The sequence below is a fragment of the Dysidea avara genome, chromosome 3 (genome assembly GCF_963678975.1).
Source record: "Dysidea avara chromosome 3, odDysAvar1.4, whole genome shotgun sequence".
NCBI lineage: Eukaryota > Metazoa > Porifera > Demospongiae > Dictyoceratida > Dysideidae > Dysidea > Dysidea avara.
Window position 1 is genome coordinate 15,143,988 of NC_089274.1, and position 25,546 is coordinate 15,169,533.

Consider the following 25,546-nt stretch of genomic DNA (forward strand, 5'->3'; position numbering starts at 1 on the left):
AGCAACCATTCTAACACAATCTTTAGGTATTCTAATAGAGCAGCCAATGGTATATATACTAGCTATAAAAAGTTAACAAATTAATGTATTTGAAAATCATGCATAGTAGGGACTCTAGTGTTGAAAAGTAATAAAACATGCAGGAGACATGGTGATAATCATAAAGCTCTATGCCTATTTTGATGCTAATCAAATTATCACTACTAGCCAAAGCAGGGATACTTCCCACATATAGCTGTACAGTCATGTCTCTTGTTTTACTATTTAGCACATCAATCCCTAAAAATATATTATGCTGCTTAACTTTGTGTATACTTAGCCTACAGTTATATGAACAAAATGTCAATAAGAAACTGGTATGCTACCTTCTTCATAACTGTTGTGATTAATGTTGTGAGTGCAGTGCATTGTACCAACCAGTCTCACTGTTATGTTACTCCTGAAAATGGATCATTTGCTGAACAAGTTATTGAAATTGCAAAACATCATTCCAACGGATTCTTTACAGTTATAGTACTTTCTGGAGATTATGTTGCCACCAATGGTAGCCGCATGTGCTTTGTTAATTTTGAAAATGTCGTATTTAAGAGTTATCTAACTGATGCAGATGATGTTCATATCCAGTGTCCTGAACTTACTGATACTGTGTATAATGGAGTCTGCTTTGTGAATTCTTCTAATATTGTAGTTTCAGGTATAAGTTTTAGCAGATGTGGAACTATAACTTCCGGTTTATTTTTTATTGACAGCACCAACATACTGGTATCATATTGTTCTTTCCATCACAATATTGATAGTGGACTAGAGTTTATAAACGGAAATAACATAACAATTACTGAGTGTAAGTTCTACTATAATGTTGGATTGCAGCCTGACGATACGTCTAATTTACTTGTACAACTAGTTAATGTTAGCCATGGTGCTGGCCTTGTACTAACTTTTAAAGAACACAATAGCACTTCAGTAGCAATCAAAGGATGTAATTTCACAAACAACATTGCTTATAAAAGTAGTGACTATAATTCTTCAAGTGATACGAGACCTTATGGTGTTATTCCTTTTGGAGGTGGAGGGGCCATTTATATTTATCTGCATCAAGTGAACAGTGTGCACCTAAGAATTTCTGACAGTAAGTTTCACAACAACACAGCAATACATCAAGGAGGAGCCATAATAATGTTACCTGTCAATTCAACCAATAACACACTGGACATATCACGATGTGAATTTGTGGGAAATAAAGCACTTGGCGGTCTACTAAGATCACATAATGAGGCTATTAATGGCACAGATGTGGATTGGTTTGTTGATTTGGTTAATACAAAGTTGTCTATGATAGATTATATTATCAATTTTAATGATGACATTTCATTTCTCAGCTTTTTATTAACTGGTGGTTTTGGAGGTGCAATTGCTGTGGGTCTGCATGGTACAGTGGAGCGCAACACACTTCGTGTAAAGGATTCACTGTTTTCAAACAACTCTGCTGTATTTAGTGGTGGGGGTATTGGCTTTCTTGTTCGTGATCTACTGTCAAATGTAGAGGATGGAGTTGATTCAAATCAACCAATCATAGAGAAGTATGGTATATGCAGTACTTCTGTTTTGTTTTTTTTATATGCACCTGTATTAATTATATTGCTGTTCATACAGAAACAGCTAAGCTGTAAAAACAGGGTGAGGTCTTCAAAAGTCTTGAGTGAAAAAAGTTGTGAAGTCAAAGGTGGTGGCCAAGAAATAGCTGCAATGATGTTAATGACAATCAATTTTAATAGTGCATCCCTGGCCATTATTAAAATTAATTGCAGCCATTTTTGGCTGCCACTTTAACTGTTACACCCAGGCTGTTGAAGGCTACGCTGTGTTTTTTACAGTTTAGCTGTTTGTGCATGGAGTTCACTTCTTTTTGGATTTAAATACCCCAAAACCAGTCATAAACTGGTTTTGGAACTTGAATGTTTCTTCTCATCCACAAGCACAATGATGATTATGATGATTCTGATGATTCTGGAAGACTGAAGTTACAATAGTATCACATTGTAGATTTTATTTGTCCCTTGTGTTATTTAAATACCTAATAAAGTACACATTTTTGAGAAGGTACACATTTTTGAGAATTTCTAATTCAACACACATAGAACAATTTATATTCTCTCTATACTGGTAGATCTACAAAATTATGAACTTTATTATTGTGTTCTTTTATAAGAAGTGAGCTGAGCAGCTGACAATGCCAGTTCTGTAGGTAAGGGTTTGGGAGTGGTATGAAATTCACTTGTTTGAGCTTTGGACAACTTTTTGTCAATGTTTTTAGTGCACTACTCTGTGACTGTTCTGTTTCAGTATTTTGATCCCCACAATTTTATGTGAATGTTGTTATTTCCTCGTAACTCTGTAGCTCTCACTGTGATTTCTTTTAAACTACCAAAGATTTGAGCTATGATAGTAACCTATACACAGACCATTTTTTCTGCCATTCCCTTATGTGGTTTACCCTGCATATGTGAAGAAATTATTTATGCAAATAATTATCCATAACTTGGTGAATGTTTAGCAGATCCACACTAGCCTTGGTATGTGAACTCATTTCAATATTTCCTTAATGTATGCCAAATTTCACGGCAATCAAGTTGCGCATTTGTGTTTTAAACTGGTTTTTGTATAGTGTGTAAAAAGAAGTAAAATTAAGCCCCAGAAAAACGAATAGAAACTTTCAGGGCTTGTATTTCTCAAATGCATAAAATGATTTTGCTGAAATGTGGAATGTGAGGTTCTGAAGGTGGCAAGCAGCTGTAATACAAAAAATTGTGTGTATTTGAGAAGAGACCAGGGAGCTATGCATTTGTAAAAAGCCCACCTTTTTCTTCCTATCAATACATATACCCAAGGTGTGGCACACCGACTTACTTGGCCACATGACACATAACTGTATGTCTTGATTGCTGTATTTGACTGCAAGATACACTAGAAATATTTTGTGCCTTTTAGTTGTGTATTCAGGTTCAATTTTGCATTTCGTACTGGATCAGCAATTGCAGTCTCATCATATGCTCGTGTAGATCGTGGTAGCTTGCCTGTACACATAATAAACTGGTGAGGTTGCTTTTGTGTTGTACGTGTCTTACTAAATGTACCTCTCTTTTTTCTTTTAGTACATTTGTGTACAATACTAATGATTTTACCCTGACACGTACACCAATATTGCAAGCATTTAGGTTTCAAGGTACTGTATTTGGGTTTCGTTTTCCAATAAAATTTAGTGGCAGCAATGACTTTCTATCAAATATGGGTGGAGGAATAAATGTGAATCATGCTTCAGTTACCATCAGTGGCAAAACTGAATTTTCCAATAACATAGGAACTTCCTTTGGTGGTGCACTGAGAATAGGAGAGCTATCCTTGGTTAGCCATTGTTAAAAATGTTTGCTTGATTTTTTTAACGCATGATATTGATAGCTCCATGTCTTGCCAAATGCCACTTTAACTTTTGTCAACAACAGTGCTTTTGATTTTGGAGGAGCTGTTGCTGTAGACCGCATCGGGGAAATGGATGATTCTACTAAAACATTAAACCATTTCTGTTTTATTAACTACAACATCGGTGGTGAACATGAATATGATCCTTTCAACTGGAATGTGAGAATTTTAATAAATAGTACCAGTCTGGGAAAACCAGTCTTATTGCCTATTTAAAGAAAATGCAGGATGTTGGTGGTCACTTTGGTGCCACCCTAAGGCTTCCAATAGGCATGTTTAGTGCCATAATGTCTGATGATTTACAATCAGACAGTAACCGGTCAATATCCAATTATTCACCTTCCAATAACCGGTTTTAGTAAACTCTGCAGGCTCACAGCACTAATGTTGACTCTACCAAGAGAACTCCAAAAAAGGTTAGAAGCAGGGGCCAGAAGCGGGAAAGGAACTGTTTAAAAATTAAAAAGGAAGGTGTACGGATGAATTGGGCCGAATTATGAGCCATTCAGGTCTCAAAACTGGCTGAAATGAAAGGGAATTTACAACACAGGTCTTTATTCAACACCACGGAGCTGTTACAGTACAGCCACACACAGCCATCCCCAGGCCAGCCAGAGCTCCATTGGGGCCCCAGGCTGCTTGCACAGATTGCCACTGTGCTTGGGAAAAGCAGCGAAAGCAGACAACTCAATTAAGTCTAGCTGATTCTGGTTATGAAATTTGATAGTGTATTTATGTAGCTTGTGTTCTTGATGAAAAATCAAATCTGCTGTCATGGGCAATAAGACTGGTTTTCCCAGACCCAGCCAGTCACATATACTTTTAAAAATTTTTCTAGGTAAATTTTACCCTTAAAAATAACACGGTTACAAGCATGAATGGACATGGTCAAGTTCTCTATGCTTTCGATATCACCAGATGTGTTACACCACAGTTGACTTCAGAGGGTGCTTCTCTTGTCTACATTTTTAATCTGTTTGATTTTAAGTAAGTAATATATTTTCAGTTTTGTATACTTTAAGTTCAAACTGTATTCATACTTATAGGTAATGGTAAAACAATAATTGTCCTCCATTTCAGCAAATGTACAGCTGAACCCTAACCCATCCCTATACTATGAGTCTCCTAGTATTTCAACCTGCAATAATTTATCTCCTAACAAACTAGTTTAGTTGTAATGCCTTTAATGCTTATGACTGCAGCTAGATAGCTAACCTTAGTTTTTGGAGCATATTTATTGAGGCCAGAGCATTTTATGAAGTCTGTGGCTGCTAAAGTTACTTCAGTACATTTTTTTTCTTTTCCTGTAGAAACAGTAGTAAAGAACGGTATATTGAAACAGCCCCACATGAACTGATAGTAGTAAGTGCATTATGAATCTACACATTGTATTCACATAGTAATTAGATCATGTGAGCATGCATAGTTTCCCTTGTCTTTTCATTATTACATGCCATGTGGATTGATTGTAGAGTACATTTAGAGTTTGTCGTATTATGTGGTACGGTAACATGGTATATTAGGAACCAAGAAAGTTAGCACTTTATCTCAAAAATGTTGATCAGAAACCTGCATCACAATACGGTGCCTTTTCAGTATTGGTTATGTATATATATCAAGACACCGGCCCAAGAAGCCGGCGCGCCTCACCGTGAGTATATTAACAGGAAGAAATAAACTCAATTTTCACACCTATGTAGCTCTGTGATCCATAATCCGATTGGAACCAAATTTGCTAGAGAAGTGCCGGCCAGTTAGGGGAGTCTACATACCAAATTTGAAGAAAATTGCTCCAGCCATTTCCGAGATACAAGCGAACAAAATTTCATTTAATTTCTTTGTTTTTTTCTTCTGCTTCTTCACTTCGCAAAATCCGCCATAAAACATGAATGTGTACTCCAATCAGGCTGAAATTTGGCACACTTAATGGGCTCATTAAGACGGATCTCAGAACCAACTTTGGTAGGAATCTGATGAACATTCATGGAGTTATAACCGATTATTTGTGTAAAATAAGGTTGAAGGTCTGTCACGCCCACAGGGTAACCCCATGGAGGAATGAGTTGAAAATTGCTATATAGATGGAGTAACCATCATAGGAGTGCCTTTTGTGGTTTGAAAGGAATCGAGATAAAGACCATGGAGATATGACACAAAACCCAACTTGTGTCACAATAATTATTATGCAATCGATTTTTATTTATTTTTATTTATTAATGCTTTACAGCACAAGTGCTGAAGGTCTGTAGGACACCTGGTCCTACAGCCTGCTCAAAGACATTAGATACTAAGACATTAGCTACTTAAGGTGTGTTTGAAAAGTTGCAGAAAGGAGAAAAAAAATCCATGGCTGGACCTAGGTAGCCTCAAACCTGCAGCCATCCGATTTACGCTCGAACGCTTACAGGAGTCTACCAGGCAGTCAGGATGTTTTCTCCTTGATATTTTCATGTAATTATATCCATAGGAATTCTAGAGAGTGACTCATTATCTCTAAGTACCCCAAGCAGAACCAAGTGGACACTAGTTTATTTATTAATGCTTTACAGCACAAGTGCTGAAGGTCTGTAGGACACCTGGTCCTACAGCCTACTCAAAGACATTAGATACTAAGACATTAGCTGTACTTAAGGTGTGTTTGAAAAGTTGCAGAAAGGAGAAAAATCCATGACTGGACCTAGGTAGCCTTATGAATAAAAAAACCACAGACCACCAAACAGAAACTCAGAATATATGGAAAACCTTTGTCAAGCACTGCAAAACATCTGCCTGACTAACCCAGACACTCCAATCTGGATTGCTGGTGATATAAGCGTACCAAATGTAGAGTGGGAAAGCCTCTGTGTTGTCAATAATGCTTATCCTATCGATCTTTGTGAAAAGTTTACTGAATTTGCATTAAACCATGGCTTCACACAAGTAGTACAATGTCCAACAAGAAGAGAGACATCTTGGACATATTTCTAACAAATAGACCCTCTCTAGTGAGCCATTGTGATACTATTGCTGGAATCAGTGATCACGAAGCCATCATTGTTCAATCATCAATCATAGCCACTTTACAACCAACACAACGCAACATCCATTTATGGTCTAAAACAGATATTCAGGGCATGAAAAACACCGCTTAAATCTCTGCAATGCTTTCTTGGAAAATAATTCTTTATCTACCAACATTGATGTGCTATGGGAACAATTCAAAGACGTATGCTCAGAATGTCTTAATTACGTTCCATCCAAATCCATAAATTTAAATAGCAAGAAGAAACCTTGGATATTATCTCAACACATCCAACAACTATCCCGCAAAAAAAAATAACAGCATTTGTACAACTTGGCAAAGTTATCACAATCCCCCAATCACTGGCAAGCTTATTACAAATTAAAGAAAGAGGTCCCGAGCACATGTTGTACAGCTTACGCCAATTACATGTTATCCTTAGTTGAGAATGGACACATCACAAAAAAACTTTAGTCTTATATTAAAAGTCAAAGAAAGGATAACAGCGGTATTCCACCACTATCTCAAAATGGGTCAGTGCATACAGGCCCACATCAAAAAGCAGAAATCCTCAACAATTATTTTTCATCTGTTTTCAGTGACAAAAAAATCTACAACGCCACCAACCTTGGAAGAGTCTACTATTTCAGTTATTGCTCCAATCAATATTGATATGCATGGAGTAAAGAGGTTATTAGATAACTTAGACTCTCACAAAGCCACTGGTCCAGACAATATATCTACACAACTGCTGAAACAGCTCAGCCCTGAGCTTTACCCTGTGCTCACAATGATTTTTCAAGCCTCTTTGCAGCAATGTCAAGTGCCAACAGATTGGAAAACAGCAAACATCGTCCCTGTCATAAAAAAGGCAACTGTAGTACTCCTAGTAATTACCGACCTATATCACTAACCAACGTCTGCTGTAAACTACTTGAACACATCATTTATACACATATTTTCTCTCACCTTAACTCTCATCAAATACTATGTGATAATCAACACGGTTTTAGACAGGGGAGATCCTGCGAAACTCAATTACTCCTCACCATTGACGACTTGGCAAGAAACCTAGACAATAACCTGCAAACTGATGTAATTTTCTTAGACTTTGCCAAGGCTTTTGACCATTCCTGTTTACTGCACAAACTTGATCATTATGGCATACGTGATAATCTTCTGTCCTGGCTAGAAAACTTTCTAACTCAAAGAACTCAATGCATTACCGTAGAAGGACATTACAGCTCTACAACCAACATCACCTCAGGCTCTGTCCTAGCTCCTCTACTGTTCCTGTGTTTTATAAATGACCTACCAGAGGACATTAAAAGCAGAATACAACTTTATGCTGACGATGTACTCCTGTACTCAACAATCACAACACCAGATGATTGTCACCAGTTACAAGGTGACTTGCACACCCTAGAACAATGGGCTAAAAAGTGGAACATGATATTTAACCCTTCCAAATGTGAGTTTCTTAAGAGTTACCCTATAGAGAGATCAGGTAGAAACAAATCATCTTTTATAGAGTTCAGCTACAAACAAATCACCCTGTAGAAAGTTCAATTACAAGCAAATACTTGTAACTCTAGATAGTTCAGCTAGAAACAAGTCACCCTGTAGAGAGATCAGCTAGAAACAAGTCATCCAGAGATCAGCTAGAAACCAGTCACCCTGTAGAGAGATCAGCTAGAATAAGTTATCTTGTAGAGAGTTCAGCTACAAAGAAACCATCATGTAGAGAGTTCAGCTGCAAACAAATCACCCTGTAGAAAATTCAGCTACGAACAGATCACCCTGTAAAGAGTTCAGCTAGAAACAAGTCATCCTGTAGAGAGATCAGCTAGTAGGATCACCTTGTAGAGAGTTCAACTACAAACAAATCACCCTGCAGATAGTTCAGCTACAAACAAGTCACCCTGTAGAGAGATCAGCTAGAAGAAGTTACCTTGTAGAGAGTTCAGCTACAAAGAAACCACCATGTACAGAGTTTAGCTGCAAACAAATCACCCTGTAGAGAATTTAGCTACTGTGTAAACAAGTTACCCTGTAGAGAGATCAGCTAGAAACAAGTCACCTTGTAGAGAGATAAGCTAGAAACAAGTCACCCTGTAGAGAGATCAACTAAAAACAAATCACCTTGTAGAGAGTTCAGCTGCAAACAAGATCACCCTGTAGAGAGTTCAGTTACAAACAAATCACCCTGTAGAGAATAATTGACATGTAATAAATATATGTATTATATATATATATATATATATATATAATTTGTACATTTACTAATAAAATCAGAATTAGTTAGAGTATTTAAAATCTGTTTCATCTTTTTTCCTTTCTCTTCCTGTGGTAAAGAAAAATAATAAAAAGTCCCAAAGCCGGCCATAGGCCGGCTTTGGGGTATACAAATACAAAAAGAAGTGAAATCTAATCCAAAACAGCCAAGCTGTAAAAAAAGAGTGCGGCCCTCAAAAAGGCTATGGTGAAAAAAGTTGTGAAATCCAAGGTGGTGGCCAAGAAATGGCTGTGATGGTAGGTTAATGGTAAAAAATTTAATAACAACAATTCAGGTGAATTTGGTGCCAAGACCAAGTGGCACCAAATTCACCTGAATCGTCATTATTAAAATTTTTACATACCATTAACCTACCATCACAGCCATTTCTTGGCCGCCACCTTGGATTTCACTTTTTTTTCACCATAGCCTTTTTGAGGGCCGCACTCTTTTTTTTACAGCTTGGCTGTTTTGTAGGGACCCGCCGATTATGCTCATGATTTTACCTATTATGCTATGCTGCACTGCTCAAAAATTCACCTATTATGCTTAAATCAATGCTCAATATTTACCTATTATGCTCGATTATGCTCAATTAGTTCATATGCTTTGCTACTAGTTTAACACTGTATAGAAAAAAAATGAGTGGCTGGAGCATAAATAATAAATTCTTGCTGCATGTAAGAGAAAAGATCGATATACTCTAATAAAACAGTCAGTTTGATGATTGTTCTATTAGAGTTACTGACTGCTCTATTAGAGTATATCGATCTTATTTGCATTTGTCATTTTTGCAGCAAGAATTTATACTATCGTACAAATATTAACCTATTATGCTGGCATTATGCTCAATGCTTTAAGGTACCTATTATGCTCAAAATTATGCCAGCATAATCGGCGGGTCCCTACTGTTTTGGATTATATATATATACACCAAGCACAAAATTTCCTTCATTATGATCCAAAATGCTTCCAGTATAGGTTGCTGATTTATTCAATGGAATTTTATACTGACTGATCAGTGGAATTTTATACTGACTAGCTAATTTCCTTCCTGCCCTGATGTCTTTGGACAAGCATACCTCAATAACAGTGAAGACTATGAGCTTGATTTTTTCACTGTTGGAAATCAACAGGTGCTTTTGGCATACAATAGTACATATAATGCACCCATCATGGACTTACCTTTGTTCTCCTTTGTGTCCCATTTCTCTGTTGACATTGCAAGGCATTGATTTATAGTTGCATATGATGGTTTCCCTATGTTTGTAAATGTAATCATCTGTTACAGTAGTCCCTGGATTGATTACAGAGGCACTTCTCATGCTGTTCTTCATTTGTAATGCTATGTAACAGGCTGAACATAGCTGAAAACAAAACGTAATGGTCACTTCACTTTTCCAGCAATTGATAGTCAGAGTGACCATTCAGACAAAAATGTTAAGTCTGGTATCATTCTTTATTTTAATGCAGCATGCACCGCATGGTTCACCAGTCATAATTATATTATAAAATAAGTAAACAAACAAGTACAAGGAAAGCAGAAAGAAAGCTAGAATTTAAGTTCAAATAAGGATCAAAGAAATAAAAACTGGTGTAACAAGGGAGATTATACAGAACACTCTACACGGTGGTTTCTTTATAACTGAACACTCTACAAAGTGAATTCTTCTAGCTGATATTTCTACAGGGTGATTTGTTTGTAGCTGAACTCTCTACATGATGGTTTCTTCGCGCAGCTGAACTCTCTACAAGGTAACTTCTTCTAGCTGATGTCTCTACAGGGTCACTTGTTTGTAGCTGAACTCTCTACATGGTGGTTTCTTTGCAACTGAACTCTCTACAAGGTGACTTCTACTAGCTGATCTTTCTACAAGGTGATTTGTTTATGGTTGAACTCTCTACATGATGGTTTCTTTGCAGCTGAACTCTCTACAAGGTAACTTCTTTAGCTGATGTCTGTACAGGGTGAGTTGTTTGTAGCTGAGCTCTATACAAGGTAACTTTTTAGCTGATCTCTGTACAAGGTGATTTGTTTGTAGCTGAACTCTCTACAGGTGATTTGTTTGCAGCTGAACTCTCTACATGATGGTTTCTTTGTAGCTGAACTTCCACAAGGTAATTTCTTCTATCTGATCTCTGTACAGGGTGAATTGTTTGTAGCTGAACTCTCTACAAGGTAACTTCTTCTAGCTGATCTCTCTATACAGGGTGATTTGTTTGTAGCTGAACTCTCTACAGGTGATTTGTTTGTAGCTGAACTCTCTACATGGTGGTTTCTTTGTAACTGAACTCTCTACAAGGTGACTTCTTCTAGCTGATCTTTCTACAGGGTGATTTGTTTGTAGCTGAACTCTCTACAAAGAACTTCTTCAAACTGATCTCTGTACAGGGTGAATTGTTTGTAGCTGAACTCTCTACAAGGTAACTTCTTCTAGCTGAACTCTCTACAGAGTGATCTTTTCATACCTGAAACTCTCTCCAGGGTGATTTGTTTGCAGCTAAACTCTCTACATGATGGATTCTTTGTAGCTGAACTCTCTACAAGGTGACTTCTACTTGCTGAACTCTCTACAATGTGAATTGTTTGTAGCTGATCTCTCTACATGATAGTTTCTTTGTAGCTGAACTCTCTACAAGGTAACTTCTTCTAGCTGATCTTTCTACAGGGTGGTTTGTTTGTAGCTGAATTCTCTACAGCGTGATTTATTTGCAGCTGAACTCTCTATAGGGTGAATTCTTCTAGCTGAACTCTCTACAGGGTGACCTTTTCGTAGCTGAACTCTCTCCAGGGTGATTTTTTTCAGCCGAACTCTCTACATGATGGTTTCTTTGTAGCTGAACTCTCTACAAGGTGACTTCTTCTAGCTGATTTCTCTACAGGGTGATTTGTTTGCAGCTGAACTCTCTACATGGTGCATAGTTTCTTTGTAACTGAACTCTCTACAAGGTGACTTCTAGCTGATCTCTCTACAGAGTGATTTGTTTCTAGGTGAACTCTCTACAGGGTGACTTGCCTGTAGCTGAATTGTCTATCAGATTAACTGGTTGTAGCTGAATTCCGTACAGAATAACTTGCAATGTAATATAATTCTTTAATGAAGTAAGTTATAAAGGTAGCCGAATGCTCTATTAGGGTGACTGTTCTATTAGAGTATCTCGATCTCGCATTTGCAACACGTAGTTGGCTTTCGAATCATGACTTAGTGGTTTGTAATTCGATTCTTCTGTACTACTGTAAGGACCTTCTATGATGATTATTCCAGCTACACACCGATTTTCAGCTCATTGCTCTAAGCGGTTTGCCTGGTAGGCGTAAAAACTAATAGCTTTTTTATTCATAAATATCGATTGCGTAATTGTGACACAAGTTGGATTTTGTGTCATATCTCCATGGTCTTTATCTCGATTCTTTTCAAACCACAAAAAGGCACTCCTATGATGGTTACTCCATCTACATAGCAATTTTCAACTCATTCCTTCAAGGGGTTTACCCTGTGGGCGTGACAGACCTTCGACCTTATTTTACGCAAATAATCGATCATAACTCCGTGAATGTCCATCGGATTCCTACCAAAGTTGGTACTGAGATCCGCCTTAATGAGCCCTTCAAGTGTGCCAAATTTCAGCCCGATTGGAGCACGAATTCGTGTTTTATGGCGAATTTTGCGAAGTGTGCGAAATGAAGAAGAAAAAAACAAAGAAATTAAAACGAAATTTTGTTCGCTTGTATCTCGGAAATGGCTGGACCGATTTTCTTCAAATTTGGTATTTAGACTCCCATAACTGGCCAGCACTTCTGTAGCAAATGTGGTTCCAATCGGATAAGGGATCACAGAGCTACATAGGTGTGAAAATTGCGTTTTCTTTCTTCCTGTTAATATACTCACGGTGTGGCGCACCGGCTTCTTGGGCTGCACGACACACTATCGTGTGTCTTGATAATGGCTGTTGCATTGTTAAAATTTATTAATATTAACATCATTGCAGCCATTTGTTGGCCGCCACCTTTGATTTCACAACTTTTTTCACCCAGGCTTTTTAAGGCTGCACCTTTTTTCACAGCTTGACTGTTTTTGTGCGTATATATATATCATGACCCACAGTAGTGGTTCATAATAGAGATTGTCTATGTTTTTTTCCAAAATCTTAATAGAACACTCAACTAAACACCATCTTATAAACATTTTCCAACCTCAAAAGAAGCCTTAGAAGTTAATTTGGAAGAATTTTAGGTCCAGTATCAAAGATAGAGTCAAAAGGACTTGATAAAAGTACTTTTTTAAAGAACTGAAATCTGCCATTTTAAGCCATCTTCTTATTATTCTTATTATTACTAGGACCGCGTCATATACAACCAAGTACATACACCAATGTGACAGCCCCCTGGTGAGGCTATTAGGTTGTAAAGCAATATGTCACAGTAGTGACAGATACAACATAATAGTGGCATCGTAACTAAAGGCCACCAGTAGCTAAGTGCCAGTACATTATTGGTGTGGTAATGGCACTGTGATGTGTGCACAGTAGCTATATGTATGCAAAACATACAATACATTATTGCAGTATTGTATGCAGCAATACATTATAGGCAACATCACCAGATAAAAATTATTAGCCAATATACAGCACAGTATCAACATCAACTAGAGCTAAATAAGGTTCATCAGTGGTGTAGCAATGGGACAGTAACGGGTGACACACTATAATTATGCATACACAACTTGAGGAGATAACTACACAATACTGTAGGAGTATGCAAGCCAGATGAACCAGATAAAGGAAGACAGCCAAGCCAGCCAGAGCCTAGTAGTTAAACCAGGTGAAGGCAAAAAAGATTAAGCACGTATTGAATATCCTGACACCAACACAAAGGACGTTTGCCATGCCAGCTGCACAAGATAAGATTGTTTACTTGCATTTTATATGTAACTGTATTGTAAAGAGCGTGGCATGTGTTTTAATGTTGTCTTGTATTGTTCAGTTTTAATTACATATTTTATGTGAATGAATCCACTGGCAGCTGGCATGGAGACTTGAGATGTTACAAACATAAAAACTTACTTGTAATCTTCTTGTTTACGAGTAAAGTGGCCTCTGGCTCTCCTGCAGTCATTCCACGGACATTTGCTAATCTTCTCCTTCACGCAATCTGTAATTAAGCAAAAGTGTGGTACTGGACGTTATATAGAATTACACATATAGTCAGGTTATCAGCACGAACAGGCGCAACAATTATATGGTTGTGCCTTCGTTCACAGGCAAATCTATCCCCGGTTAGTTCATGTCTCTAGACCTCATAGTTTTCGAGAACATTAATTATTATTTTATTTATTTGTTTATGACATAATTTTAACCGCATTTCGTATTATCTTTAGTATTTGGTTGTATAACCTGCTAGGCCCAGGGAAAATATAACCAAATACAATCACAGGCCTGTCAAGTCACATGCATTGAACCTTTTTCTCACACTCACACGCACACAGTCATCAATCTCACATAATTCATAGGTCTCCTCAGCAGTGGGTGCTTCTTAATGCTAGCAATGAAACCTTCTAGGTGTGCATTATTTAGAGTAAGAGGTACTGGTGTCATGTGATCAGTTGATTCAAATGTGGATGTTACCGCCATGTAGCGCGAAGTAATGAGCAGGAACAGAGCCAAAAGTTATCAGACAGGAGACTTCATAGTTTTGGGTGGCCTCAAAATGTCATTATTTTATACCAGCAGTTTTTTGATAGTTGCCTGAAGTCGAGATTAGTTGCACGTGATCCGGCAGCATGGGATGGTGAAACAATTGCAGACAAATGAATCTGCATTGAAAAGTTTACTGATGTCTGATATAATTGTACAAGGATTGTATGAAATTCTCAGTGATTGGGATTATGCTACTAATGCTAGTGCACATGAGACCAGCCAGAAAGTACAGTTTATCTAGGATTAGCTAGTTCACTAGTTCAGATACCACACCCATAATATATTATTCTGTAATATACCCACACGTAGCTGTAGATAGTCATAGAATACCTAGCCACAGTACAGTGTAAATGTATTGGTTAACAATTTTGCTATAACCAGCACAGGAAAACCATACTGATATAAAGACATGGAATCCTAGGCTGTTGGTTATAAATTTTGATGGTTGCATGATGGGGCTTCATGGCTTGCAAGAATCTCACTCATTCTGGATTGCTCAACTTGACAGCCCTGTAATCACCAATGGGACAACCTAGTAATAGGGCATGTACAAACAGTGCATGGCCAACACAGTGTGTGCAGGTAGAAGAGATGCACAGTAATACAATTCTAGAGGAATTGACTGGAACATAAACAAAAGGGATATATTAGTATGCAATTACAATCAGTGACTATCCGACCATGGAGATGTGAGGATGTGAGATTAATATTGCACTTTAAATTGTGAGAATCATGGTATTCAATCTGATGCCTACAACAGTAAAGCTTAAACATCCAATGAATACTTATTGCATAAATTTTATGCAATTGTACACAATTTGTGTTACATGATATGTTTAAATGAGGATGGATTACAGTGCTGGATTAAGATATGGCTGGAGTTTCCAACAACAGACCACAGTAAGGTTGGGATAAAATCAGAGTATTTCAACTGTCTGTCACCTACAACTGATATCTGAGTTATGTATATATTTAACATGAGCAGGGTCATTTGTACTAAAATGATCACATGATGCTGTGGATATGCTGCAAGACCAAAAAAATTTTTGGAGAACAAATGTGGCTGAAATGCAATACCAGAATTTCATGGATATGTCATTGTGCACAAGTATGTGGTGCATTGCTGATGGCGGCAGACTGTAGCTACATATAATAACAGCAGTTAATAGCAAGCACAACCATGCACACAGCAATTATCAGCCTAGGGGCACATTTTGTGTATGTTGTGTTTGTTCTCTCCATCAGCGTTCAGCACGTGGGATGCAATTTGGCAGTGAATATTATGTAGTTTGCTCAGGGCCCATATCAGTGATCAGTCTGGGCACTCCTGGTACTAAAAGGCTTCAGGTGGAGAGCTATGCATCATCACACAAACTTACCAGCTGGAAACTGCACCTTCTTCACGCAATGGCCTGCCAGGTGAGGCTTTCTCCTATCCCATACACGAGCGAAGGTAGCCTAGTTGTGCGAGACTAAAGTAACAAGACTATCAAAGAAAGTGTTTTAACCAACACAAACTAACCTCCAGTGATTAGTAGCAACTTCCAATTATGTTGTTCATTAAGCAGGCGTAGCAACCACTTGTCTTCCAATCGAAATAGTCGCTGTCGCCCACTTTCAAACACAAATGAACAGTAGTTTGCTTGTCTAGTGGGCATCATGTGCTAACTGTTTTGATTGGTGTTAAATAGAATTGTACGTTCTATCACCTCCACAAAAACACCCGTCCATTATACAATTGTCTCTTCATGCAACATGGATTCTATTCCCGGTGAGTGTGAAGCCTTAGGCCTTGTGGTTTTCTCAAACATTATTTATTTATTTATTCATTCATTGTTAATGACGTAATTTTAACCGCATTTCGTATTATATTTAGTACTTGATTGTATAATTTTTTTTTTCTCACAGGGCTAGAGTAAAATGTGAGTACTTTTTGGAATATAAACTACATAATTTCCTTCCTATGTCTTTCTTCATGTCCATGACATATTTTTAAATGTATATTACAATGATAACACCCATTCTCAAGTAATTTTGCTTCTTGCAGGTTCACTTTGCCCTTGATCTTCTGACTTAGTTTCTGCAAGGGTAACCAACGTGTTAATTGTGTTAATAAGTATCCAATCTATTTATGTTAACAAGTTCATTTGGAAACCTTATATCATTATATTTAACCACAGTATATTTAGTTCCTACCAGAGCAACAATGTTGTTGTGTACCATGCACTGTATACTTGACTTAATTGTGATATATGTCAAAGCTGTATAGTACACAGTACATTCAATAGTATGGAAACATGTTTGCTAACTCTGATAATATTAGCTGACTACTTAATAGCTACTGTACATGATGACTAACTTGATATACATGTTTAGTACTGTGTAATATCAAGCACCACCAGCACCTCTTATTATCATGTTAGCTATCCATAAATAGATTTATTAAAAGTAAACAAACTAGTGTAAAAATAATTTTCAAAAATTAAAACATGGGAATAGAGATCGCTGAAAAAAGTAAAGAAACAAGGGTCAAACAAGCCAGCATGTTAAACACACAGAGATCTCTATTTGGACTCAAATAAACATTTATACAGAAGCATTCTCAGTGCTTTCTGATTATTTTCAGTACTTATCTGCCCCTATTTATACAAAACTACTCATTTTCCTTAGTTTCTAGCTATACCGTATCCATTGAGTCCAAATAGAGATCTCTCTGTGTTTAACATGCTGGCTTGTTTGACCCTTGTTTTTTTTGCTTTTTTCAGCGATCTCTATTCCCACATTTTAATTTTTGAAAATTATTTTTACACTAGTATGTAGTGGACATTTAATCCCTACTTCAATCTATACATACCCATGACTAAATTAGGGATTACTTAAATAGTGATGTAGCCATTGCGCTTTGTGTTATTACAAATGAAGAATATGACAAGAAGAACCTCTGCAATCAATCCAGCTACTATGGAAAACCCAGACGATTCCTGTTACAAATGTATAGGGAAAGAAGCCATCACACAGGCCTACCGTGAATCAACATTTTGTGCTGTAAGCAAAGAAAATGGAAACACAAAGAAGGACAGAAGTACTGTAAGTCCATGAAGCATGCATTGTATGTACTGACAGTATGTCAAAAGCACCTGTACATGTCAGGTTGAAGTGATGTCAAACAGTGAACACATCAAGCCCATAGCCTTAGCCGTTATTGAGTTATGCTTGTCTGAAGGCATCAGTCAGGCAGGCAGTCTTTCAGTAGAAAATTCCACTGAAAAATTATAGCAACCTATTGGAAGCGTTTCATGTCGTACTGAAGGCAATTTTAGGCTTGGTTATATATACCTAACCAATACTGCCAAGGCACCATGGAGGTATTGTGAGGCTGGCTTTAGGGTGGCATTTTTGGCCAGGAAATCCCAAACCTTCAGGATCCCTAATGTACAGTACTTATACTGTATGATTAGGGTTTGATAGTAGTGAAACAAGGAGGTTGCGTACACCTGTAGATATACTTGTGGACATTCAATCCCTGATTCAGTCATAGGTATAGAGTGAAGTAGTGATTAAATGTTCTCTAGTTTATCTTCAGGTGTAAGCAACTTCCCTTGTTCCAATTCTGCGTGTGATCCCTAATCAAACTTAATTTGTCCTTGTACTTACATATAGTAGAGTGGCATAGTGGGAAAGTTGTGCTATTTGTGAGAAAAGCATGAAACTTTCCACATCAGTTGTACTGCTAATGACATTTGTTTTTGACATACGTGATGCCATCACAGATTTGACCTTTGCAGCTATTATTTTTGGAGAATTCAGTATTTATCGAGATTATGTGCCAAAAAAGTATCAATATTATTTTGTTTTTGAAGATATCACCCATCCCTAGTGCCAAGTTTGATGCTTTTCTCACAATTACAATATTTATGTACTATGCCACCTACTAGTAGGTCACCTAAGTATATGTATGTGTTTAGGAATTTCAGAAAAATGATTCTAGTATCACTGCTTCTCCTGGAGAAATTTTTACTTTACATCTGATTGCTATTGATGATATCAACAACACCCAAGATGCTATATACCTCTACCGAGGGAAGCCTACACAAGGTCCATTATCTGCTATAGAGGTGGATTTGGATACCAATGAAAGACATCTTACAAGTTTTGCCACTGTACATAGAAGAGGTTGTAACTTGCAAGAGACACTCTATGTGGTGCACAATAATCACTACTTAATTACCAATTGCACAACTAACTTTAAACCTGAAGAAAAGTCTGCCCTTTTCACATCCAGCTTAACTTTAACTCTTATTGATTCTTCTTATGGAACTCAGGTATGCATGAATGTTTAATTGTCAAGCTTTGGTATTATTTTGCGGTGGTACATATTCTGTATATAGGTCCATACAACTTCCATCACTGTAAATGTAGAGTGTTGTCATATTGGCTATGAATATAACAGTACAAATGGAAAGTGTATGTTTATTTATCAAGATAAAAATGATGTTGCTATTTTGCGACAAGATAACATTAATAAATACATCTATATTCAGGTAAGGTCTATTACGTTACTAGGTACATGATGTATGCTCCATGTGTATGAATTGTTTTAGTGACACAGGAAATATGGTAAGGAGAAAAATGGGTTACATTGATAAAGTGTCACACAAAAAGAGTACGTAAGAGAGACAAAGATTGCATAAAATAATGTAGGAGAAAATATAATTCACCTTTAGTGGGAATCAAACCAGGTGTATCATGATTACCAGTCACTTGCTTGAACAGTAACATAGGTTAAAGGCATTGGTCAACTAAATGAAAAAAGTGTTGTATGACTTGCGGTTTGGAAAAAATCTAGTTAGCTTTGTTCTATACCCCTACACTGAAGGAGCCAAAGACAGCTGCAATTTTATTCCCAGCATTTTGCTTGATGCAAGCCACTTCAATAAATACCTAGAAAAAAAAATCTTTGAATGTCAAAGGAATGCAGGTGGTCAGACAGATGGCTTTTTGCTTTATATGTCACTTACTGTATCATACAGTACGGTAGTACTGTATATTAGGAATCATGAAGATTTGGGTTTTTCTGGCCAAAAATATCACCCAAAAACCCAAAAACTAACTTCAGAATATCATCCTGGTGTTGGTTAGGTATAACCAAGCCCCAAAGCGCCTTCAGTACGATCCTAATTGACTCTATTAGATTGTTATGAAATTTAAAAAATTATTCAATGGAATTTTCTACTGCCTGCCTGCCTGCCTGCCTGCCTGCCTGCCTGCCTGCCTGCCTGCCTGCCTGCCTGCCTGCCTGCCTGCCTGCCTGCCTGCCTGCCTGCCTGCCTGCCTGCCTGCCTGCCTGCCTGCCTGCCTGCCTGCCTGCCTGCCTGCCTGCCTGCCTGCCTGCCTGCCTGCCTGCCTGCCTGCCTGCCTGCCTGCCTGCCTGCCTGCCTGCCTGCCTGCCTGCCTGCCTGCCTGCCTGCCGTGATGCCTTCAGGCAAGCATAACTCAATAACGGCTAAGGCTACGGGCTTGATTTTTCACTGTTCGACATTGCTTCATCTGAAGATGTGCTTTTTGGCATACCGCAGTACGTACAATGCGCACATCATGGACTTACCTTTGTCCTCCTTGTGCCCCATTTCTTTTTGCTGACAGTCCAAGGGGTCAATTCATGGTAGCTGTATGGCTTCCCTATGTTTGTAAACAGGAATCATCCGTATTTTCTGTGGTGACTGGATTGATTGCAGAGGCGCTTCTAATACTGTTCTTCATTTGTAACACTGTGTAACAAGCTGAAAATAGGTGAAAGCGAACCGTATTGACCGCTTTACTTGTGAGGCAGTAATTGATAGTTAAGACTTGTAAATCGCCCGTATTATTCATGGCAACTGAAGAAGCGCTTCTCATACTGTTCTTTGCTTGTAGTGCTATATAACAGGCTGAACATAGCGAATGAAAGAGAAGCGTAATGGACACTCTACTTTCGAGTTAGTGATTGATAACTGGGGTGCACATTCAGACGAAAATTATATCTGGTGCCACCCTTTTTTTTGATGCGGTATGCATGGGTTAACCAGTCATAATAATATTACAAAAGGTAAACAAACAAGTATAAGAAAAAATTTGGAATTTTAAGTTCGATTAGAGATCATAAAATAAGGTTGGTAAACAAGGGAGGTCACCTACACCTGCAGATACATTAGTGAACATTTAATCTATAATGCAGTCATGGGTATAGATTGAATTAGGAATTAAATTTTTACTAGTATGTCTGCAGGTGTAGGCTACCTCCCTCTTTTTTTTCTATAATCTCTAACCAAACTTAAAATTCCTAGTATATATGCATACTTTATATAGAGTAATGGTCTTTCTCACATGACACACTACCATACATCTTGATTAGCTTGCATTCTGATCCACCCTGGTATGCAAGTGCTGAGCTCCTCGTTTACCACAAATCAGTACAAAGATAAGCCAGTCTCACACTTGCTTCCCCAGCATGGTTGCATAGACGCATGTATTCCCACCACCATTTTTTATACAATACTGGTATGTAGTATCTACATCCTGGTTTGTCTGTGAATACCAGGACTGTGCTGTTACCACTTAGCCACTACCAACAATTATCTGAGATAGCAGACTTATGTGTGCACACCCAAGTAAAACTGTGTACAGAAGCCTGAATAAGCATAGAACTTCACACGTAATGAGCTATGTCATCAGTATGTAGCCAGCATTAATTGCACCCAAATCTAACTCTCAAAAGTGGAGGGTCCTAAACTGTCCTTGGGATTCATCTGAATAGTATTGCAATGGAGACCATGCAGTATTTGTGATGACAGGAAGCATGGCTTATTACAGTGGATGATTAGTACACAAAGTGTGTTCTGCTTTTCCTGATTGGAAAGTTGTTATTTTGCTGCAAAAAGTTCCCAACTGGATGGATCTTTTTATGCAGAATAAGCAATGCCATGTCTCACACCACCACATCAGCCTAACAGGTACATTTTCCCATTTCCTTTTATCAGCAGTATAATAGGCTATACAGCACTTCCTTATCAAAAAAATATGCTTGACAAGTCCACTGAAATGCAAATCTTTTGTTTCCAGCACCATCCACACTGATGCTTATCACTCACTGTGACATAGAGATACAGCACTACGCTTCAACTCCATTTTAAATTTTGAATTTGAACCACACCTAGAATTGCATGAAGTGCAATTCTAGGGACTTCCCAAGGGATTTTCCTCCTGTTGGATCACGTGATACACCCTCTATCTCTCGATCCCTTGTTCGAAGTCATGGTTCAACAAATGAGGTACACGTTTACACTATTAAAGTAGGATTGTTTTGTGTGCTGCTGTGAATCCTCACGTGAACCTTAAGCTACTTGTGATGGTTGGGCAAATGCCTGCCCATTCCCACCCTTGGCTACGCCTATGACCATCCAGGCAAGAATCTTGTCTTGAACAACAGGTGGACCCTTTCACCAGCCCTGCACCTCTACACTGATGTTTCTGGACTACGGGATACTAGAACAGTAGGTATCTTCTTAGTCACTTTCTAAAAGCAAAATGAACATCACTTGGAAATAATTATTTGCAATAGTACTGGCAGTCCACACATGGAGTTCCTCCTGGTCCTTCCAGAAAGTCCTATTTTGTTTGTGATATCATTGATATTTGGGACAATTTACTTGCCCAACTCATACTAGTCCTCTTGTTGCCATCAGTTGTAACATCAATGTGTACGTAATTCATGTTCCTGGTGTTTGCAATAGTATAGCTGACTCTCACTGTCATTTCCATGTAAAGAGATTCTGGAAGCTAGCCTCCAATGTCAACCCACTCCATAATTTAGATTTGCATGGCCAACTGAAGCCTTCACAACTGTCTCCTGCAATCTGAATATCATGACATTGTACAGTCCGCTAGAAAACTTACCAATCAGTAAATTCCACTCATTTTGTGGTCAACACAATTCTCTCCATCATCTCTAATTATTAGTATTTCAGTACTTCTGCTAGTGGGGTAGCCAGACCCAGGCCTGTGCCCTACTATCAACTTCCAGGCCCTACTATCTGGGGTTAATCTGCTGATGAAAAGTAAGTTATAACATTCACAATTATACAGGAGTAGGTAGCACATGAGTAGCTCAGTGAGTAACTCATAATTAGGTTTTCCTTATCAGTAAAACTTGGTTGTTATTGCTAAAATGTAAGGTAATAAATAGAAGTGAGATCATGTGATTATAAACCACATCATCATGACATGTGCAGAGGATTGGTAGTGAACCATCCATTAATATAATGCGCATTTGAATTAACATTGTGTTGTGAAAACTCAGGTGATACGATAGAGATGAACCATACAAGCCAGTTTAGAAGAGTTTGAGATGTGGACACCAATCTGACTGTTTGGATACTGTGGTGGATACTGCTTAGTGATAGTTCAAACAGTATAAAGTATATACTGTTTTAGTCAGCATTTCGCTTTTTTGTTTGTATAGGTTGACAACTGTGTGAAGCTATCACATGATACTATATGTGTGTTGCATGGCTGAATGGCTTGCCTGCTAAGTGCCTGTGCATGGGTTATGCCAAATATCAACTTGTCTACTATCAAAGTCTGCATCACACTACATAGGGTATGGTATGCTGGAGTCCGCTATAGATAGCCTCTGCAACTAGAGTGGAGGGCTATTTGTCAACAGCCAGCATACCCACTTGCCTGTTGTTGTCAACACTCAACATCATGAGTACCCCAAAAGAATAGCTACATCAATCACTTTACACTATCCATGCTGTGGGCTGGATTTACCATGGTGTTCTACAGTTTACAATGAGTCATCTAACATAGTCTTTATCAGGGTAGTTGTGTAGTTCATGTTCAAGAGAGAACAGTCCTAATAGGGAGGATAATTGAGGGCAGGGTTTTCCATGTGTAGGCCTGCTCCTGGTTGAGTGGGGTCTACCACAGTTCTGATATCCCACCTCAGGGATTGTTCATTGGCACCATCAGTGCTAAAACTGAACGTCATAATTGACCCATACATGGCAGTCTTCCTCTCTAGCACCCTTACTGTTAATTCTTGTATCACCAGAGGCTGTAGGCTGAGGGATTCCAAGCTTGTTGAAGGATAGTTGACAAGAGTGTGCTGTAGAAGTGTCTTTTCCTTGAGGTCAAGCAGTTAGTTCTGTTGGTTTGATTGTTAATATTGAAGATGGGAATATTAATGATCAACTGAAGCATACTTAGTTTGTATTTGAAGTGTTTGATCTCAGGACTACCGTAGTGAGGCAATTAATTTACCTGCAAGGCTGTAAGGCATGGTAAAGCAAGTTTCCTCGGGCACAGTGCACCAAGCTGCAGGAATGGTGGTAATCACTACAAGATAGTTAACAAATGAATAGCTCAATTACTTAGAACATAAACAAATAGATGTGTATGATGGTGACGAATACAGTGGTATAAAAGTTGACAGCTTTACTGTGAATGTTTTGAGGTTTCTTTTGGCACACTAAAACTGATGACCGATTGAACAGCAAACAAACAATGAATCAAACTATCAACAATGTTGGTGAAGTACCCTGAGTAAGTTACGAGTCCAATGAAATATGTTGTGATGCTGTTTTAAAACCATTGCACTGTAATGGCAAGGTGGCTCACGAGAGACAACATATGAACTTAAAAACCCACTATATTGGTTGTGTATTTTAATACTCTTGTTAACCTGTTGGTGAGCAATAAATTGTCTTTTGTTCGTTTGTATATGTATTTTGTGAAAAAATTAGCAAGTTAGCACTTATTGTGGAGTATTGTTATTTACATGCTTGCAATTTTACTATAGCATAATAGATATGGAGGATTTGACTCTGATGGATACTTTGTAACGGCAAGAATTCCTCCATCTTATCAAGACTGTGCACAGGAAGGAAATTTATCAGGATGTCTAGTCAAGGATGATGATCTTGATCATCAGTGCAGTCAAGGAAGAACTGGTAATGAATATCACACATGATGTGCTTTACTGTATTATTTTTTGTGAATGGCTTTTGTATTGTTAACAGTGATCATGGTTTGTTGAAAGATACATGTTGCCATGTGGTCAAAATTTGTTGATCCTGACTCCCACAAATTTGAATTTATCATACCGTAGATTCAGGTATTTAATCGCATGCACTTATAATTTTCAGAGAAAACTTTTGTAAAAATCAAACTATCTGGGTGTTAGGTGCATACACCTAATAAATAATTTGTGGTGTGTTTAACACGGAAATCACTATGCTGTAATAGAGTAGTTCCTGATCACCATGCCAGTGTATAAGGATATTTGACTCCATTTCTGGGTGAATTCCAGGAATATCACAATTCAGAAGACTGATTTGCTGTATACGTAGTGAAGGGAGACCTCTAGGGAGATGTAAGCATTTGAGGAGACATTAATTTTCCAGTACTTTCAGCTTTTCTTCTCATAATAAAAAAATTATGTAGATGCGTCGTATGTTGAGCCCACGCATTAGGCCATGTACACTTATTATTATTATTATTATTATTATTAGTGCTTTACAGTGACCAGCACTGAAGGTCTAACAGCAACATGTGCTGCAGCCTTGGGATTACCTAACCTACAAGGACTTAGACCTAGTGACTTGACTTAGTGACTTGACTTACTGACTGAATAAGGTGTAACAGAAAGGGGGCCAAAGTAAGGAAAAAAATCCCTCCAACCCCAGGATTCAAACTGCAGGTCACCCAATGTCTAGTCTGGGCCACACTCAGTCTTCCTCCAGGAGGGATGGATTTTCTTCCCTAAACTTAAAGTATTTATTATCAACCATGGTTGATCACACGAAATGTGTATATGCTTAACAAATAATATGCACTTAATAGACACATGCGGCATGCACTTAACAACCCAAACCTATGGTACAGCGGTACAGAAGTAAACACTTGCAATAGTTTTTAAGAAAGTATGTAAACCAGCCGAGTTGCTAATGTTAGTTCCACTTCAAGGGTGTTACTACTCCATTCAATCATATTGCATTGTCCCTGTGGTTGACAGGCATCTGATTGTATAAGGTCCCTTTAAAGGTTGTTATATGGCT

The 25,546-nt window shown here is 38.0% G+C and overlaps 1 protein-coding gene across 1 annotated transcript in view; it reads left to right on the forward strand.

Annotated features, from left to right (window-relative positions):
- LOC136249555 (uncharacterized) overlaps positions 1-25,546 on the forward strand; it is a 46,360-nt gene that overhangs the window by 16,125 nt on the left and 4,689 nt on the right. The window contains exons 2-10 of the mRNA XM_066041602.1: positions 320-1,580; positions 2,989-3,093; positions 3,153-3,402; positions 3,457-3,636; positions 4,316-4,464; positions 4,788-4,839; positions 18,416-18,772; positions 18,839-18,991; positions 24,289-24,439. Coding sequence (XP_065897674.1) covers positions 331-1,580; positions 2,989-3,093; positions 3,153-3,402; positions 3,457-3,636; positions 4,316-4,464; positions 4,788-4,839; positions 18,416-18,772; positions 18,839-18,991; positions 24,289-24,439 — 2,647 coding nt within the window. The 5' untranslated portion in view covers positions 320-330. The remainder of the gene's footprint in view (positions 1-319; positions 1,581-2,988; positions 3,094-3,152; positions 3,403-3,456; positions 3,637-4,315; positions 4,465-4,787; positions 4,840-18,415; positions 18,773-18,838; positions 18,992-24,288; positions 24,440-25,546) is intronic.